General features: G+C 37.9%; 2 protein-coding genes across 3 annotated transcripts; both read right to left on the bottom strand.

Annotated features, from left to right (window-relative positions):
* Positions 1 to 9543: 9543 nt before the first annotated feature.
* LOC125239219 lies at positions 9544 to 11239 on the bottom strand. The gene is made up of 3 exons (XM_048146742.1): positions 11171 to 11239; positions 10623 to 10649; positions 9544 to 9894 (listed from the first exon to the last, which is right to left on the bottom strand). Exons 1-3 carry the CDS (start codon positions 11234 to 11236, stop codon positions 9649 to 9651), a joined length of 339 nt encoding a protein of 112 aa, XP_048002699.1. The 5' UTR covers positions 11237 to 11239; the 3' UTR covers positions 9544 to 9648.
* Positions 11240 to 15716: 4477 nt separating this feature from the next.
* On the bottom strand, positions 15717 to 18336 carry LOC125239234 (GATA zinc finger domain-containing protein 14-like). Of its 2 annotated transcripts, none has more exons than XM_048146765.1 (4): positions 18265 to 18336; positions 17417 to 17443; positions 16834 to 17113; positions 15717 to 16555 (listed from the first exon to the last, which is right to left on the bottom strand). In XM_048146765.1, exons 1-4 carry the CDS (start codon positions 18295 to 18297, stop codon positions 15810 to 15812), a joined length of 1086 nt encoding a protein of 361 aa, XP_048002722.1. In that variant the 5' UTR covers positions 18298 to 18336; the 3' UTR covers positions 15717 to 15809. The 2 variants fall into 2 exon arrangements, with proteins under 2 accessions (XP_048002722.1, XP_048002723.1); XM_048146766.1 differs by having other exon boundaries at positions 16897 to 17113.
* Between the last annotated feature and the right edge of the window lie 2858 nt (positions 18337 to 21194).

Below are 21194 nucleotides of genomic sequence, written 5' to 3'. Positions count from 1 at the left end.
GTCGTTAGCTCGGGCTCCATCTCCAAGCAGGCCTTCGCCACCGTCTCCATCAACATCTTCAGCATCTTCGGAACCGTCTCTGACTCTTACCAGGCTGGATGTAAGTGGAAAATAGTTTTCTCTTACTTATTATTTTATTTGGATGTAAAAATCTAAAACCCATCATTTGGATAAAATAGAAATTGCACTTATATGTATGTATACAATTCCAATAAATTAGCTAGGTAAGGAAATTTAAATAAAATTATCATCAGGATTAAAACTTAGTGAACTAAACGAACCCAAAACTATCAGAATCTGTGAGAATCAAGTCAAGTCAAAAAAGCCCATTTTTAAAGTGGTCACCATTTGATCCAGGTTTATTTTTTTCTCTTTTTGCTCACATTAAAGTAAAAGTTGTTGTAAATCATTATTATTCCCTGAGAAATTTACCTCGGTCTGTTTAAAGCAAGAGTGAATATCACTTAACTGGTGAGCTCCATCTCAGGCCGTGGCCGACCTTCCCATCAGGTGTGACTAGAAGGACATTTAGGAGATTTAGGTACTGATAAGTTTTTAATTAAAAGAAATCTTTGTTCTTCGCAGCCGGCACCGTGATCGTGAAGCAGGTGATCCCCATCTGCAGCACGCTGCTCGTGCAGCAGGGCTTCGCCAGCATCAAGGACTCGCTCACCACCATCATCTCCAACATCAACCTGGGCGCCAAGGTCAAGTTCGACTGGACAATCGTTCAGAACGTGAGTTACTCCTTACAGTCTTAAAAAAACAGAAAACATCTGTTTTATTTTATGATGTCATAAAGATTGAAAATAGCAACCGAGTTTTGAATATCAGTGTCGTTGCTTGAGGTCAAGTTTGAGATAGAAGTAAATCCTTAAATATTCATTCAATCATCTACTTATAGATGTGTGAGGCAAACGATTCTAAGTACAGTTTATCGTGAAGAAGAATCCATATGATCTAATCTATATTTTTAACAACTGATTTAAGACAAATAAAAATACGTGTGTCCAAATACTTCTCTAATATTATTAAAACGGAGTGATTGTCACAAATACGTATAAGTAATCTTGTGTAATGTCTAATATTAACCAGCGGCAGCCGTTGGAACTAATTTGCACACCTTCAAAATGTATTAATTCTTTCTTTACCTGTCCAGGCTCGCGATAAAGTGACCACCGAAGTAAAGCAAGTCTTCAAAGAGGTGCAAGGCAGCAGCAACAGCCCATCTCTGTCCGCCATCTTGAATCTGCGTCCGTCACAGAGCTTCGACGATGTGCTGTCGTTCGGAGTGCAAGTTGTCCAGGCTCTGTCGTCCGTGCTCGATGTGTTCATCAAGGGACTTGGATCGCTCATCGCTAGGAGTAAGTATTCAATTCTCCAAGTAGCCCTGATATGGGAGTCTATTAGAAGCAGCAGTTGAAACCGCTAAAACATTAATACGCAGAGTTCTTGGTGAACAAAAACTGTGACCATTGAAATGAAGCAAGTCTTCAAAGGTAGCAGTTAGAAGACCTATTCTCTGTCCGCCATTTTGTAATCTCCGTCCATCGCAGAGCTTTGTCGAAGTCCTCTCATTCGGAGTGCAAGTAGTATCAATACTTCATACCATGTTGGAAAAAATAACATTTTCTGGCCTCCGGCCGGAAAGTGTCAAATTCCAGGCTTCTGCGCTAAAAGAAGTTACCGCTTCCCTACTCTAAAAAATATATATATATACACATCTTGATAAGTAAATAAGAAAGCTTCACAGCTCACATGTTTGTTTATTGGTTCGTTGATCTCGGCTCCGCCTCGGTCGACAATTACATATGTTCTGAGACAATTCTTCCTTCACTGGCTTAGGCACGTAATCTACTATTGCACTAGCTACATTTTTTCCTTTGTTTCTCAGTGGTCGGTTGCCTAATCAACTACATCGTGGCCGTGCTCGGCATCGCTCGCAACAGCAAGAGCTTCGTCGCGCAGAAGGCCTTCTACGTCAGCTTTGGTGTCTCTGTCTCCGGTAATACCTGGGCTGACATCGCCGCTGGCTTCAAGGTCCAGAATGCTAAGGCTGATCTGGATGTTATCCTCAACGGCTACACAAATAACAAGGGTGAGTGTTTGTCTTTTTTGTTAGTACCTAATTTGAGTCCTTCAGTGTGCGTATCTTTGGTAGCTTCTGCAGCGATATTGCCGCTGACTACATGGGTGACAACGCTATGGCCGACATCTATATTATTTACTTTTACACTGACGAAAAGGGTACGTTTTTCATTAGTATTATTAGTAATTTTATTAGCTTCGCCATAAGTGTCTCTGGTAGAGTAAGAGCTTCGTCGCGCAGAAGGCCTTCTACGTTAGCTTTGGAGTCTCTGTCTCCGGTAACACCTGGGCTTACATCGCTTCTGGCTTCAAGGTTGAGAACGATAAGGCTGATATTGACGCCATTCTCAACTCTTACGCTGATAACAAGGGTGAGTCATTGATTTTTACTATTATTTATTTCAATATCTTCATCACGAGATACTCCTGTCTAAGCTCCTGGGTCGAAATCATCAGTAGCTTCAAGGTCAACAACGCTAAGGCTGATATTGACGGCATCCTCAACAGTTACACAAATAACAAGGGTGAGTTTTTGTCTTTTTTTGTTAGTACCTAATTTGAGTCTTTCAGTGTGCGTACCTTCGGTAGCTTCTGCAGCAATATTGCCGCTGGCTACATGGTTGACAACGCTATGGCCGACATTCTTAACAGTCGTAACTTCTTTGACAGTCGGGAAATTCGGCAATCCTAAACTGCGAGTTTATTTAGAAACTTGCCACGCATAGCATAACCATCTCGAGGGTTGTGTGACTGATGGTGATGACAAACTCGTATAGTTAAGTGACATCGTATGGCTCAAACTCGTATCGCACACCAATTTGCTTACTAAAGCGATTATTATACGACCTTGAGTGGTAAGGCCAAACATAACTATATGAGATTGAGTCACACAGTCAGCAATCTGTATCTTAAATATTACCTTACATACTAATATTATATTGTCCTTTCAGGCCTGTCAAAGCTCTCCGGCGCCAGCAAGCTCATATTCAACTGCGCCTACAGCTTAGCCGACATCGTCGCCAAGGGCACCAGCATCGTCGAGGCCGATCTCACCGCCGTGCTCAAGCAGGTCACCACCCTGCTCGGAGGCTTCGCCAACAGTCTCACCGCTAACGTTGGGAAGACCATCTGTGATAACCTGCTGCCAACTATGAGCTATTATTTGGAGCAAAATGGATACTCATGTAAGTTTGCTTAAACGTAGTATGTTTAAACGTTTTCTCAGTCAAATTTCAATCTTCTCCACAATATGAGGAATACAAAGTGTCAAAGAGAAAAATCTTGAACTTTATGACCGGTCGACGGTCTGGCTTAGCGTGTAATGACGCTGCCTGCTAAGCCGTGATCTTTTCGAACTTCCCCTTTAGTCCCTGAGTCATATATTATTTGTATATTATGTATGTCGTTGTCTAAGTACCCAAAACAGGAACCTTCTCGAGCTTACCGTGGACCGCAGTCAATCTGTGTAAGAATGTTCTATTATATTTATTTGTGTTTTCATTTCCAGCCTTCTCCAGCTCAATAACCTCGTCCATCTATACGGAGATCGCGACTTGCAACAATGTGGCGGTGCCGTGGTCTGGGTCCGCGTCTGCATCCACCAGCAGTAACTAAATACACGACTTATTTACGTTCATATGTGTAATTATTAACACAGATGATATTAAAGGTTATGTAGCTGATATCGAACCCAAAGCTCAAAAAAAATGTATACCTTAATTTTCATGTTTGCTACATTATCTTAAATTATGGACACCAAGCTGGTCGGTGCAAGTCCAATATTGCTTGAATGTGGCGAACGAGATAGTGTTTTTGGGACATGATGAAAACAGTAAAGTCTATGTATGATCAAAGACATAATATATGTAACTCCGTACTCGATACTCTTTGGTATGATTGAACGGAATGTGACATTTGATGTTTTATTATTTTTATTTACATAGCCAGCCCATCATGTCCATAAAAATATTGTCTGTTATAATAATTGCACCCTGTAACCAACCCTTACTGTTTATGTACTACCTATGGCCTGCAAACTTGATTTTTGATAAACGCGAATACAAATCTATTGTATTGTAGAAACGTAATTTATAAGATATGTCAAGAAAGTAATAAATGATTTTACGATTATTTTTTGTGCCCTTTATTTACCAACCCCAAGGATGATTATACACCGTGTTTTTTTTTTGTTTTCCGTTAAATTCGACACGTCGTTAGGTTCATTATCAGGAGCCATCCTGTATATCACTTTTGATTTTTTTTCATCGTTTTCATACATAATAAATGAATTTATTAGTGTGAGAGACCCTTAAGAATTACATTCAAGTTAGTGTCAAGTGATTGACGGCACATGTCAAAACAAATAACATTAGGAATTGGTAAAGGTTGTCACACACGTGTTCAGTAATTATCTTAATTTTTTGAATAACTCAGTGTGGTATACTGTCTCCCACAGGGTGGTATACTGTCTCCCCTTCTCTTTTCTATTTTTATTAATTTGATCACTAACAACCTTAGCTGCTCCTACCATTTGTATGCCGATGACTTGCAGCTTTATACGCAAACGAGTACCAAAGACGTTAGATGTGCTGTTGCAAAAATAAATGAAGACCTTAACCGCATCGCGGTATGGTCCCGTGATTTCGGAGTTGCTGTTAATCCGGACAAATGCCAAGCCATTCTTTTGGGAAGCCCCCGTTTGATTTCAACAACTGATTTGTTACTTGTCACACCCATTGTTTATGATAACACCGTGATTCCCTTGTCATCGCAAGTTAAGGATCTTGGTTTAATCTTAGACAATGGTTTGACATGGGAGCCACATGTGGCTGACGTCAGTCGCAAAGTGACTAATACATTACGGGCGCTTTACAGACACAAAAACTTTTTGCCGGCTAGTACGAAAACCTTACTTGTTCAGTCCCTTATACTCGTACTTTCTATTATTGACTACGCTGATGTGTGTTGCACTAAGATTACACAAGGCTCACTGTCTAAAATTAATCGTCTTCCTAACAACTGCATCAGATTCGTTTTTAACCTCCGCAAATATGACCACGTCTCTTCCTTTCGCCGAAAACTTCAGTGGCTCCCAATTCGTGAACGCAGGTTATTGCGAATCTTATGTACCCTGTATGCAATTTTATTTGATCCAGCTGTTAGTAAGTAAGTAAAGCCAGCTTGCGAATTGCGTAAGCCGAATGCATAAATGCTCACGAAACGAAACGTTCGGAGATATCTATCTCTATCGCTCTTGCGTATTGGCACGACAGAACCACCTTACGGCCCAGCCACGACATTGGTCTAAGCGCGATAGCGGTGAGCGGCATCCATACGTGTGAATGAAAAGTCCCATCGCTGTGTCTCGCTCCAATGTATGGCCGCCGCTCACCGCTGCCGCGCTTAGACCAATGTCGTGGCTGAGCCGTTACGCTTCGTTTTCGTTTCGCGTCGTAGAAATGCCATTCGGCTACGAATGCTGACCAGGGTTGTCTATTGTTTGCCCGACAGTCATTTAACATAATATTCATTTGCCCGAATCTAACTTGCCTGAATTTCATTTGCCCGAATGATTTGTTTACCATAAAAATCATATGACATACTCGTTGTTTATCCGAATATTACCTTCCATAATCATACAATGCCATACTATTTGTTAGCCATATTATTAAGTGCAATAATATGGTTTCATAGAATATTCAAACGCCATAAGCAATTATTGCCATATTAATTGTTGCCCATATTATTACCTAACCTAACCTACTTTCTGATAGCAGTTTCATTTTCCAGGGGTTACAGTTCTAACCTAACCTAACCTACTTTTCCAGCAGTTTCATTCTCCAGGGGTCACAGTTCTAACCTAACCTAACCTACTTTCTGATAGCAGTTTCATTTTCCAGGGGGTCGCAGTTCTAACCTAACCTAACCTAACCTACTGTCTGATAGTATTTTCATTTTCCGGGGGGTCACAGTTCTAACCTAACCTAACCTACTTTTCAAGCAGTTTCCTTTTCCAGAGGTTCACAGTTCTAACCTAACCTAACCTACTTTCTGATAGCAGTTTCATTTTCCAGGGGGTCACAGTTCTAACCTAACCTAACCTACTTTCTGATAGCAGTTTCATTCTCTAGTCCTTCTAGTACCTATTATAGTAGTTTTCGATTCTGCCAAAGCACATTACGGAAATTGACTTTTCTGGACGCTAATTTGTATGACAAATGATGGTATGGAATGTGGTAATTACGGATTTCGATGATTCTGACAAATGACATTATGGAAACTGACTTTATGGGAAACAAAGTTTCTGGCACTAGATTAATATAGTAAACAATGATTATGGCATAAGATGTTATGAGAAACAATATTATGATTGTTGAATAGGATGGCAAATAAAATTATGGCAAATGAAATTCTGGCAAATGGGGGTATCCCGCTGACCAGAAATATATGACTATGACTACTCGCCATGTTGCGGAATTTCATTACAACTATTTTCTTCATACTAAACAGGTGGGTTCACTATTATCTGGCAGAAACTTTTTACGCATATATTTGATTCGTATAATAGTTCTTGGCAGAAGTCAAGTTTGGCAGAAACACCTTACGCAGAATATGCTTTGACACAAATCATTTCGCAGATTTTTGTAATACCGAATCGTCTGTTGTCATAAGGTTGATGAGCATTATAGTCTTCTAGTTGAACAATACATTTGCAGATAATATTTGTGCATAATATTTAGGCGGCATATAGTTGTAATTTGCTATTTGATAGCGAGTTGGATGTGTTGGGGATGCAAGATACCGAGTAATAATTCTGCTAATGTAATAATATTATGCTATAAGATTATTATGGTACATACAATTATGCTAAACCAAAGACGATCAAAGTAATTTTCTGTAAAACAATATTCTGTCAAATGTATCTTATGCGTGGTAGTAATAATGCCAACTAAGTTTTCTGCAAAATTACCATTCGACCGAAAGTGTTTCTGCGAAACATGTTATGCGCGGTGTGTTTCGGACTAAAATTATTATTTAAACTTTATTGCACAATTAAAAAAAGTACAAATGGCGGTCTTAATGCTAGCAGGCATTCTCTACCACCGCATATATGACAATAACAGCGTCCTCATAGAACAATTTATTTATTTAAACTTTATTACACAAATTTACAAAAAAAAGAGTACAAATGACTTAACGCCTTGAGGCATTCTCTGCCAGTCAACCATTGGGCTAAACAGATACCTTAGTTTGGTGCAGGATTTTTAATTAATACAAAATAAATGAATAATAATGAATGAATATATGAATATTACCTAGTTCGGCCCGTCGGCCCGTCTTTAAAACACTAACTTTCCTTAAATTCTATAAAGGCTGATTTTCATTTCTATATACATAAGTGTTAGAAAATACTGTTAAGAATTGATAACCATTCCCACCGATACACTACACACATACACTACACCCTACCTATAGTGTTCCTGCCGGTGAGTAAGGCTTCCTGAGCTCAACGAAGGTGCGGTGTGCTGGCGACGGAAGGACCTACGGAACTAACTTGTTCCGTCTATTGCCCTTTGAGTCGTTGGCAACCCGAACCCTCCTTAGAACTTGTACACTAATTTTTGTTGTGTAGTACTTAACATAGTCAAAATTTAAATTTTGAAAAAACCTCCGACCGCGACATAGTGGACCGGTTTTCATAAAACATAGCTAAGAACACTCCCGACTAACTCAGCTTTCAGACAAAAAAAAACTATGTCGAAATCGGTTCATCCGTTCAGGAGCTAGTAGCCACAGATAGACAGACACACACAGACAGACAGACAGACACACACACAGACAGACACGTCAAACTTATAACACCCCGTCGTTTTTGCGTCGGGGGTTAAAAAGGAGTATACAAGTTTCTGATGGGTTGGCAACGCGCACGTGACACTCCTTGAGTTGCAGGCGATCATAGGTTACGGTGACCGCTCTCCATCAGGCGGACCGTATGCTTGTTTGCCACCGACATAGTATATAAAAAAGCGATATATCAGGCAGATTCTGTTAAATAAGAGTCGAATTTAACGGAATATCTAAAAACACGGTGTATACTTTAGATCCATTATTTATTTTAATATTATTTACGCAACTGCTATATCGATTAAAGTAAATAATGAAGCGGTAGACAATACGCTCTTTTTCAATTTCCAAAGTTATTTTCTTGTTGATACAAGTGCGAAAATAATCATAAAATTTATTATCAGTACTTATTTATTTTCAACCTTATTACGGTGACTTAAAGCTGAAATTGTAAATTTATTCTTGGACGTAAAACAAATATTCTCCTTTGAAAGGAATTTCATACTAGAGTTTTAAATTTTAGTTGATTTTAGCAAATAAATGCCAAATTCAAGGATCGAACTAAATAGTATATTGTGCAACAAGGCAGGTAAGAGGAATTTTGTCAACGAGTGTTCTAACTCGCGACAGCCGCAGGCTGGAGAGAGTTAAAGACATTAGTTTACAAAATCCTTACCTCCTGAGTTACACACAATGTTTTTCATCACATTTGAGAGGAAAACACAGTGAAAAAAAATCATAAGGCAAAATCTTCAATGAATGGCGGTGTTGTACTAGGTACTGGCAACGCGGTCAAGCGCAAATCGAGATGGCCGTCACAATTTCCTGCCAGATTGCAAATAATAACGATATATCTACGTAAAATTTACAAAATAAATGTAAAACACACTGAAATAATTGTTAAACATAAATAAAATGTATCTGTTAATCATACCGTATAATATTTTTTATAGCTTAATAGTAAAATTTTAGATGTGCAAAAAAATCCTCTGCTGATTGAAACATCCTTTGCCTGAAGTATGTACGGATTGTATTGATTTTTAAAACTAAATCCATTATTCCCTTGGGAATAAATAGTACATTATTCTTCAATACACGTAGACACAATGAGACCTTCAAACAGCAAATGTGATGAAAATGTGTTCGTACCCAATGAGGTACACTCAAAGGTTATGACAGATGGCGCCACCCTATTAGTCCATTGCACTTGCATTGCACAGATAAAGAATTTCATACATGAGAGCGAGAAGATGATATGTTTTTTCTCTCTCTCACATGTGAATGACAGTGACATGCCTAAACACTTGCACAGGCGCCGCCTGGCGGGATAAAATGTCAGTGTGCCTCCTCATTCATTCGATACAATTCATTGCATTGTTATAAGCTAGATTACCATAATATGCCACTTCTAATCTTAAATCATTATCAGTATTTTCACCTTACAGAATCATTTAGCAAGGCGCGAAACCGCTGAACACCCCATAGATATAGCCTTTTTGGCCACGCCTTCCGCGCCTTTTACGCGCCTTCCTCGCCTTCGTCGACTATTCCCTCGTCTGTTGACACTCCGCCTTTGACTTTGTGTAGAATTTTATAAATAAAAGAATTAAGTTGGAAATATTCTATTTTCAGACGTTTATTACATATCAAGGTAAAGTTTTTGCAGGGTTAGCTTACGTCTATTATATTAAAATCTAGAAATCTGTACAAAATTATTTAGCAAGGGGCAAAACCACTGAATATTCCATAGATCGAATCCCATCCGCTCTCCACAATCTTCTCCCCCTTCTTAAATATCCCCCCCGCGGCGCCGATACCCCCGGCTATCCCGCTACCGACGACAGGCGCCTTTTTGGCCACGCCTTCCGCGCCTTTCTCGCAGCCTTCCTCGCCTTGGTCGACTATTCCCTCGCCTGCTGACACCCCGCCTTTGATTTTACCTGCTATGTCTCCTGCGCCACCCTAAACACACAAATAGATTTATCATCAATATCTATGTTTGTTTTTTCTGTTTGTTAAACATTAGCTAAAAACGGCCGAAAGCCTGACCAGTATGTGACTATTGTCAAGAGGGCGCTGTTATTCGTCATCATCTGTACGCGGTGACAGATCAATATTTTTTTTTTTTAAACAAATTACACAGTATTACAGTATAGTATGAAGAAAATAGTTCTAATGAAATTCCGCAAGATGGCGCGCAGTCATATATTTCTGGCCTCAAAGATATTAATAACTCAACGATATTAATTGGCCAAAAAAGCTAAGTTGTCAAACACAAATTATTTAATTATATGTCATTCAGACGGTCTTGGTGAAATTTTGGAAGCAGAAACAGTCGTGAACATTGACTTTAAAAAAATTAATATTCTTATTTTATATCAAACTAGCTTTCGTGCGCGGCTTCGCTCGCGTTAGAAAGAGACAAACAGTAGCCTATGTCACTCTCCACCCCTTCAACTATCTCCACTTAAAAAATCACGTCAATTCGTCTCTCCGTTTTGCCGTGAAAGACGGACAAACAAACAGACACACACACTTTCCCATTTATAATATTATATATCAATATCAATTATATCAACATCAATATCAATATCAAATATATTGATATTGATATTATTGATCAATCAATACCAAATATCAAATATCAATATCAATATCAAATGTGTGCCTAAAATAAAAATGACACTCACATGTGGTGCGGCTGACGCCAAAGCAACCTGAAAAAATACATAAAATAATTAAAATTAGGTCCACTTGCACCAACCACTTAACCCAGGGTTAGTGGCCTGTCATCTGTCAAATTCAATACAAAATGGTGGGTTAACCCGAGGGTTAACCCTCCATTTTCGTTGGTGCAAGTGGCCCATAGTAATTTAATAATTTTATGATCGTATCATATCGTAGATCAAGCAAACGTATCTAATATTCCTATAAATCGCAGCTTGCAGCTTTCGGGCGTCAATATTTGTAAGTTGAAGTCAACAAAAACATCAAAAATGCCTCGTTACGTGATATTCAATTGCAAAAACACAAAAATTATGAACACTTAAGGGCCTGAGACATATTTAAAATCACAGGCAACAACTTCAGTACAAAATCTGACACGCTCGGCCGCCATACAAATAGATGAACTGATTTTTATCCAGTTTTTTAATAGACTATTTTAAGAGGAATATGTTTCTAGTTAGTGTACCTATCTAATCGCTAGTTATTTATAAATATTGTTAAAAAAACTCACCAAAGCAAGAAGAACGAGAATTTTGACGGAAACCATGGTGAGCGCCGGAATGTGCTCTGAGCTCATTTAATAGTTATTTGTTATACAAGGGGGCAAAGTTGTATTTTAACGCCGAGTGTGGAATTGAAAAACGAGCAAGTGAAAGGATTCTATAGTTGAACCACGAGCAAAGCGAGTGGTTCGAGAATAGAATCCTGAACTTGCGAGTTTTTTAACACACGAGAAGTAAAATACATTTGCACCCGAGTGTAACACAAAACTTCTATAGCGAGGAAACTACAACGCAAAAAATGCGTTTATCACTGCTTCCAGTAGTTCCACAGGTGGTAAATCATCTTTATTACTAGATTCACCTACTTTTATCAATTTTAAAGCAGTTAATTTGACATTATTCAAGGTCAAATTACTTTACCCACTAGTGGATAAAATGCGTTTTTACCCGCTGGTATTAAAGGACAAAACACGTGTTTCCGAGCTAGTGAGGGGAAAATTACTTTATACCAACGACGGTCAACGCGACGACGCGAAACGCCACCGAAACGCCGCAAAAATGTAGTCTGGCTCTGTCGCGCCACTACGCAAGAGCGAAAGAGAAGATAGCTAAGAAAGTATCGTGTACAGAAATATCGTCAGCGCTTGTGCATTTGGCTACGCACACAGGTGTTTCGTACGAGTAGGTACGTCACCAGCTTCTGTGCTAATTTGGCCAAAAAAACAATTTCAGCGCGTGTTCGATTATTGCGTATAATTTGAATTTGAATAATTTTTCACCACACCAGCTGGTAAAAAGCACTCATGATTCTTCGAAAACGGATAGTGAAATTGCGTTTTATGCACAAGAGTTTAATATCATCCTCAAAAAGTTTGTACCTACATTTGAATTACGTCATCACGACAAAAATCTGATAGAATCCATGATGCTGAGCAAGATCCACTAGGTTTCCCAAATTGTCACAGGTAAGTAGTTTGTATGAAACCTTCCTTTTTTAGGGTTCCGTAGTCAACTAGGAACCCTTATAGTTTCACCATGTCTGTCTGTCCGTCCGTCCGTCCGTCCGCGGATAATCTCAGTAACCGTAAGCACTAGAAAGCTGAAATTTGGTACCAATATGTATATCAATCACGCCAACAAAGTGCAAAAATAAAAAATGGAAAAAAATGTTTTATTAGGGTACCCCCCCTACATGTAAAGTGGGGGCAGATATTTTTTTTATTCCAACCCCAACGTGTGATATATTGTTGGATAGGTATTTAAAAATTAATAAGGGTTTACTAAGATCGTTTTTTGATAATAATCATAGTTTCGGAAATAATCGCTCCTAAAGGAAAAAAAAGTGCGTCCCCCCCCTCTAACTTTTGAACCATATGTTTAAAAAATATGAAAAAAATCACAAAAGTAGAACTTAGAAGACTTTCTAGGAAAATTGTTTTGAACTTGATAGGTTCAGTAGTTTTTGAGAAAAATACGGAAAACTACGGAACCCTACACTGAGCGTGGCCCGACACGCTCTTGGCCGGTTTTTGTTACCAGATTTCTATACATTTTCGGTAACAAAAAAAGTTTCATACAAGCTGCCTGGGACATTCTGGGAAACCTAGTGGATTTTGCTCAGCATCATGGACTCTATCAGTCTACCAATTCCTTACAGGTCCTCACAGAAAACCAGCGCTGCGGGTTGCCGTGGCATCATGCTGAGTGAGGCACCTATTTAGCGTCCATTGTATGTTTTGTTTGCATGCCTTCTTCTTTTTGTGTGTACTATATTGTGACGTTAAATAAATGAATTCTATACAAGTAGGGAACAAACCAAATTATTTTATTGAATATTTTTTTTTTTTGGGTGGTCTAGTGGTGAAGACGTTAGCCGCGTAAGCTGAAGACCCGGGTTCGATTCCCGGCTCGGCCACCAGTGGGCCTTGTCGTTTTTTCTTTCGTGTATGATATCTATTTAAATTTATAATTTATATATAGTAGTGTGACTACTTGAAAAAAGAACAAATCAAAAAAAAAAATTCAATAAAATAATTTGGTTTGTTCCCTACTTGTATAGATGGCAGCACCATCTCTCTCGCTATATCGTAATCCTGCAAAGGATTCGTATAGGAGGTGCAAGCACTAATTGCTCGCCCTTAGAGTTGGTCAAAGGCGCCTAGCCTTATCAGAGATAACATACACTAGAGAAATTTCGTCGGGTACCACGGCGGGCACGGTCTAGTGGTGAAGACGTTAGCCGCGTAAGCTGAAGACCCGGGTTCGATTCCCGGCTCGGCCACCAGTGGGCCTTGTCGTTTTTTCTTTCGTGTATGATATCTATTTAAATTTATAAATGAATTCTATTCTTTTCTATTCAATTTGTATCAAAATCAGCGACGTGATCCAAATGCACAAATTTTACTTACTCATCTTAAGCTGGCTGGAATTCTAACGCTTTATAACATGACATGTTATAACATTGTATGTTACATGTATATTGTCTCAATAAAAAACACATGGTAGATTCTTTTTGTATTTTTTTTGCGAAGAATTTTTAGGACTATCGGATAGCGATGAGGTTTGAGTTATTATTATAATAAGGGAGAAATGATGATTTTGAATCATACATTTTTAAAATTGATGGATGATTTTGTCTTATGTTTTAGAGTAAGTATTTCTTTTTTTTTTGTCTAACTTGGGTTCTTCCAATTTAATAATGGCGGGTATACGAGTACATTACTTTTATTTTGCTGCACATACATTTAATAAAAACGAAATTTATTTTCAATTAGTAATTACAATTTCATTTAAAATAAACTTATTTAGGTACACATTATCATTTATACTATAGGCAAACAATAGTATTAGTTATTTGTGCAACAAGAGAGCAAAGTCGATATTTGCATTGTGAGACAAATTTGAGTCCTGAGGAAGCGAAAGATTCTATACTAACATTCTTATTTAGAATCTTGAGCGCAGGGACTTTGAGTCACGACTTTGGTCTCGTGTCGCACATACAAGTTTTCACTTCTATCATAGAGGAATAAGTAACTCCATACATCAGTAAATGAGGGTTATTTGTATATAGGCATAGTTAAGTGACATCTAGCGACAATCACGCGTCAACTAGCGTGAATTATCAGTACTGCTCCTTGTCAATAGATGTCGCGACGAACGAAGAGTCTAATGCTCACCAAGTTTAGCTAATATTACAATAATATTAACAGTATTCTGTTTTCAATTCCTTCTGCTTGTAAAATACCTACTTTTTAAGTTACCTATAAACTGTTCTAATATTACAATTTTGGCAGACGAGACGCTGTTGCCACCTAGTATCGAGTAGTGGTACTGAGAATTCACACTATTTAACGCGTGATTGACGCGTGATTGTCGCTAGATGTCACTTAACTATGTCTATTTTTTTTCTATACAAATAACTCGCATTTACTGATGTATGGAGTTACAACTCGTCCCTTAGTTATTCCTCTATGCTTCTATATAGTCATTTGCAGTGAGGAAATAGCTACTTTGCTCACTGATTTTAAGCAGCAAAGTAGGTTTTTTCAAACTGCTGAGTTTTAAAAAAAAACTGAACTTTATGAACTAATAGAAAATATATAAAGAAAATAAACTATAACTAAACGAATTATACCTTTATTAATATTTTAACTTGCATTAAAAATGTATGTTACCCGTTATGGTTTGCTTCGTCTTGTTCATTTTCCTGTTTATCGTTACTGGATTTGATTTGATTCTTGTCTTGTACTTTTTACAAGCTTTTATTTACTTTCACCTGTTTCTGTATATGACTATTGTAAGAAAAGTACAGTCGGATATAAAAACTTGTGCCAAAAAATTAAATTTTTCCGAAAATCTTTTTTATTGGTCTTGTCCTGTTTTTTATAAGGGTTCCGTAGTCAACTATAGGAACCCTTATAGTTTCGCCATGTCTGTCTGTCCGTCCGTCCGTCCGTCCGCGGATAATCTCAGTAACCGTTAGCACTAGAAAGCAGAAATTTGGTACCAATATGTATATCAATCACGCCAACAAAGTGCAAAAATAAAAAATGGAAAAAAATGTTTTATTAGGGTACCCCCCCCTACATGTAAAGTGGGGGCTGATATTTTTTTTTCATTCCAACCCCAACGTGTGATATATTGTTGGATAGGTATTTAAAAAGGAATAAGAGTTTACTAAGATTGTTTTTTGATAATATTTATATTTTCGGAAATAATCGCTCCTAAAGGAAAAAAAAATGCGTCCCCCCCCCCTCTAACTTTTGAACCATATGTTTAAAAAATATGAAAAAAATCACAAAAGTAGAACTTTATAAATACTTTCTGGGGAAATGGTTTTAAACTTGATAGGTTCAATAGTTTTTGAGAAAAAAAAAGGAAAACTACGGAACCCACACTGAGCGTGGCCCGACACGCTCTTGGCCGGTTTTTTTTTGTTTTGCCCTTGACTGGATACTCGTAGTTTCTCTTAGCCCTTGTTTTGCACATAACTGTTTGGTTTATCTTGAATCTTAATGTTCATTATTGAGTGACTCATCTTGTTGATCGTTCTTGGGTTTGCCGTGTATCTTGTTATCCCCATTGTTGTTTAACTTATCCTGTCCATTATTATGTTGTTTGTTTTTCGGTTTCTCTTGTCATTGCTGCTTATTTGTCACATTCCTCACTACTGTTTGATTTGTCAACAACTTTGTCTTGTTTATTGTTGCTTGTTTTATCATGCACCTTAGCTTGTTCACTGCTTTCCAGTTTATCTTGGCTATTATCGTTCCCCTTGTGTGATTGATCGTGTCCACTGCTTTCCGTTTTATGTTTGTCATTATGATTCCCCTTGTGCGATTGATCATGTCCACTGCTTTCCGTTTTATGTTTGTCATTATGATTCCCCTTGTGTGATTGATCGTCTTGTCCATTGCTTTCCGGTTTATGTTTGTCATTATCATTCCCCTTGTGTGATTGATCGTGTCCACTGCTTTCCGTTTTATGTTTGTCATTATGATTCCCCTTGTGCGATTGATCATGTCCACTGCTTTCCGGTTTATGTTTGTCATTATGATTCCCCTTGTGTGATTGGTCGTGACCACTGCTTTCCTGTTTATGTTTGTCATTATGATTTCCCTTGTGTGATTGGTCGTGACCACTGCTTTCCTGTTTATGTTTGTCATTATGATTTCCCTTGTGTGATTGATCGTGACCACTGCTTTTCGGTTTGTCTTTGTCATTATCATTCCTCTTGTGTGATTTATCTTGTCCAACGCCATTCGACTTATCTTGGGACTGGTCTTGGCCGTTTTTATTTCCTTGATGATCGTCTTTTTGGTTAGGGTTGCAGTTTTCTTCATCATCCTCGCCCTTTTTAGCTTCTTTATTTCCATTTAAACCATTGCTGGTTCCTAAAATAAATTAAAGCTTTAATATTTTCGAAAATTTGAAACATACTGATATTTAACGTAATATGATATTATAAAAATACCTGTGTAAAATAATACCTGTTGACGTATAAAATGTAAATTTTATGAATAAATCATTGAATTGAATTGAATTGAATATTATAATACCGTACATTTTTTACAATGAAGGAAATAATTTAACATATGGAGTTAAGGAACACAACCAAAAGTTCGACATAAATGTGGTCGTCTACTAATAACTCCTCTAACATTGTCTTTACCTGCTTTCGTAACGTGAATTGCTGTTTTTCCACCGTTTTTAGCTTGAGCTGCTATTTTGGCGCCTTCTTTGACTACTTCTTTAGCGTGGTCAGCCATATTAGCGCCCTCTTTAGCAAAATTCCCAGCTTGCCCAGCTATCCCAGCTTTATCTTTAGCGGCATGTACAGCTTGTGCTGCTATATTGGCTCCTTCTTTAGCAGCATTAGCACCAATGCCGAAACCAACATCGGCAGCTTTTTCAACACCGTCGGTAATGATATCAAATCCGAAACCACCAAACTGAAAAAAAAAACTTTGTTATATTGTTATTTAAAAAAAGCGAAATACTAAATAATGTTTCTCTTATTTAGCTATCCTTATACAAATTTCCGAGCTCCTATAACCCGGCACCCTTCAAAATCTTCAAATCAAGAGTGAACAGGCATCTTCTGGGCGAGCTCACTCCATCGTAGGCCACGTCTTTGCCTTTGGCAAGTCTGTGGCCAAGTGTAAGTCCATTTATAATAATAAAAACGAATTATCTGCTCGACATGTTTTCTTACTTAATGGTAAGATATATTAAAAATACTCTGTAAGACTTACCGTAGGCTTAGCTACTGCAACAGTCACCTGAAAAACAATATTAATTTAGGATAAATACTTAACGCAGAAGAAGTAAAATGACGATATTTTATTTCTTACTAAAAATATCACGATTTCATTTTCATTTGCAACTAAACCCTTAACTGCTAAGAGTGGCGCTGAAACATGAACATGAAACTGCTGCTGTGCTCTGCCTACCCCTTTTGGAGATACCAGCGTGAGTTTCTAATATTAATGTAAGTATAATAATTCTATTATTAACCCCCGACGCAAAAACGACGGGGTGTTATAAGTTTGACGTGTCTGTCTGTCTGTTAGTCTGTTTGTCTGTCTATCTGTGTGTGTGTCTGTCTGTGGCATCGAAGCTCCTGGACGGATGAACCGATTTAGATTATTTTTTTTGAAAGCTGAGTTAGTCGGGAGTGTTCTTAGTCATGTTTCATGAAAATCGGTCCGCTATATAATGTCGGGGGTTTTTTCAAAATTTTAATTTTGTGGTTAGGTTATTTGATAGGTACTTTCCAGGGCCTAGCGGTAAGAGCGTGCGACCTTCGATCCGGAGGTCGCGGGTTGAAACCCGGCTCGTATCAATGAGTTTATCTGAACTTATGTGCGAAATGTCATTTGATATTTGCCAGTCGCTTTTCGGTAAAGGAAAACATCGTGAGGAAACCGGACTAATTCCAATAAGGCCTAGTTACCCTTCGGGTTGGAAGGTCAGATGGCAGTCGCTTTCGGAAAAACTAGTGTCTACGCTAAATCTTGGGATTAGTTATCAAAGCGGACCCTAGGCTCCCATGAGCCGTTGAAAATGCCGAGATAACGCAAGGAGGATGATGATAACTTACCAGAGCAAATAAAACTACACACTTGTATGCCATGATGAAGCTCTTCTTTAAACTGCTTCCTAAACCGTAAGGTTTCGGATATTATATACCTAGTAAAGTGAGTCAACACTTCGTTACACAGCTGTTTTAACATGTCGTAAATATGCGTCTAAGAATAAAGACGTCAGGAAGGACGTTTGCGTAACTATTAGTCAACAACTTAATCTGGGGGCACGGTAGTGCCCCCGCCAAGTCGAGCAAAAAGAGGCACGGGCACGGCCGTACCATCCTTTTCTCGAAGCATTTCAGACCATTTTCAACCCCCTGTTACTCCGTTCTGGATAAAACTAGAAGCCTCAATTTTCAGCACCTAAGTAGTCATTGTATAAACACGGTATATTCCAAATTTTATTAAATTTGAACCAATAGTTTAGGAATAATTACTAGCCAAAGTTTCTTAGTTTTGTCACTCACTGGCTGACTGACACACGATCATCAATGATAATAAGACACTTCTAGTACACTTGGAAGCTTCAAATTAGAATACAGTTAGTTTCTAGTGTATAAATCACACAAAAAATAAAAAATATTGCAATTTCATTCCAGGTTTTTAGATACATCAACTCCATAAATAACTTTGTAATCTCATATCAATATATGGGATTACCAAGTTATATTTGCAGTTGATTTGCAGTGAATACCTAAATCAGTGTACCTGTCTATGTAAAATAATAAATTTATACAGATGCCCGGTGTGGTGATGGATTAAAAGTCTCACAACCCCATTTCCTCACATGGAAGTCGTAGAAGTCAACTATGGGATATGGATTCCATTGTGGTGTGTGCGAATAGGCTGACAAACCTTTAATAATTTGCCAACGGTGGCATTGAAAAGTGTAGTTTCGTGTGATCTGCCTACCCTGTTTGGGAATACATATCTGTGTAAACGAAATTTTCAAACAATCAGTTTTCCTACATCACCAATCGCATAACTAACTTTGTAATCCCATATAAAGGATTGCAAGGTTACATGTGCAGTAATTACAGTGATTGTGGAACGATGTAACAAAATGTCGCAGTGTACAACATTCATAAGGCGCTCGCTGCTGCTAAGGTGCCATGAAAGGAGGATTTTCTATTGAAATTGTATCAATTATGTGGTGTTGCCTTACATCAAATAAAGTTACGTTTATTTTTATTTTTTAGATAGGTTTAGTTTTAGTTTTCTAAGTCTAGTATAATTTTAACAGTATAATTTGTAGTATGTATTTCTTTCTAATAATAAAGAAAGTTCGATTCCAAGTTACGTAGTTATAAAGTTACGTCGTAATCCAAATAGTTAAAATACAGTCCGAAGTGGAGTTCTCCATAAAGCTTGGCATGGGCATGCTGACAGAGTTACTGGACCTACTTATAAGTATATTTGGCCTATGAAAGACAAGGGCTTTTATATAATCTCCCCCTTCCTCTCCACTAGCGGGTTGAGTCTTGATAAATTGAGTCAATTTTTTTTTTTTTTTTAGCCTGCGTTAGTGTCCCACTGCTGGGCAAAGGCCTCCCCTCTCTTCTTCCACTCGACCCTATCACTCGCATTTCCCCACCAGTTGGGATAAAATTTTTCCAGGTCGTCGCACCATCTCCTTTTTGGTCAATAAAAGGAAAAAAATTCGCGCTCGCTTCGCTCGCGTTTACTGGTTCCGCCAAATGTCTTTTATTTGTTGGACATAAAGAAATAAGTGCAAATGGTGAACATAATGCATTTTTTTACTTACATACTTAGTCAAAATTTCGTGTTTACTACGCTCACGTTCTTATTTAAATTCGGGTTTCTGACTCTGTTATGTCGTAGGTACATGAACACGATATCCCCTATCAGCCCCAGAGCCATATACCTAGTTATTGGGGCGTGTATGAGGAGGTTCAAATGTACAATGTATATTAAGCTTATAAATAGGAAAGAAGGAAAAAAGTTGGACTATCTACAGAGAGTCTACAAAAAGAAATGAGATCCCATCAAAAACAAAACTTGTAAAAACACCAAGTCTTCGCAACTCAGTTCTTCTGGCGTAAAATGAGTTGAGATCCCTGTAATACCAAGTCGGTTAATTTATTCAGTCCCTACTTAAAGGACCTTCTGCCACAAGTTATTACGTAGTTTACCTATAGCTAACCTAATAACATATTACTCATAGCTGTCATATCAATATGAAAAATATTTCATGTTTTAAAGAAAATGGACTGACTTGGCAATCGCATGAAACAATTTTGTCATCGGTGTAAGTAATATGATAACTTGTGAGATACATTGTATAGGTACTCATATTTCATGCGATTGTCAAGTCAGTCCATTTTCTTTAAAACATGAAATATTTTTCATATTGATATGATAGCTATGAGTAATATGTTATTAGGTTAGCTATAGGTAAACTACGTAATAACTTGTGGCAGAAGGTCCTTTAAGTAGGGACTGAATAAATCAACCGACTTGGTATTACAGGGATCTCAACTCATTTTACGCCAGAAGAACTGAGTTGCGAAGACTTGGTGTTTTTACAAGTTTTGTTTTTGATGGGATAGTTATTTTTATACAAGGGGGCAAAGTTGTATTTTAACGCCGAGTGTGGAATTGAAAAACGAGCAAGTGAAAGGATTCTATAGTTGAACCACGAGCGAAGCGAGTGGTTCGCGAATAGAATCCTAAACTTAGCGAGTTTTTCAATACATGAGAAGTAAAATACATTTGCACCCGTGTGTAACACAAAACTTTTCCCCTCACTATAGCGAGGAAACTACAACGCAAAAAATGCGTTTATTACAGCTTCCAGTAGTTCCACAGGTGGTAAATCATCTTTATTAGTAGATTCACCTACTTTTATCAATTTTAAAGCAGTTAATTTGACTATATTCTAGGTCAAATTACTTTACCCACTAGTGGATAAAATGCTTTAAAA

The sequence above is a fragment of the Leguminivora glycinivorella genome, chromosome 25 (genome assembly GCF_023078275.1).
Source record: "Leguminivora glycinivorella isolate SPB_JAAS2020 chromosome 25, LegGlyc_1.1, whole genome shotgun sequence".
NCBI classification, from domain to species: Eukaryota; Metazoa; Arthropoda; class Insecta; order Lepidoptera; family Tortricidae; genus Leguminivora; species Leguminivora glycinivorella.
Note: the sequence above shows the minus strand (reverse complement) of the source record. Positions and strands in the feature narration are given on the sequence as shown.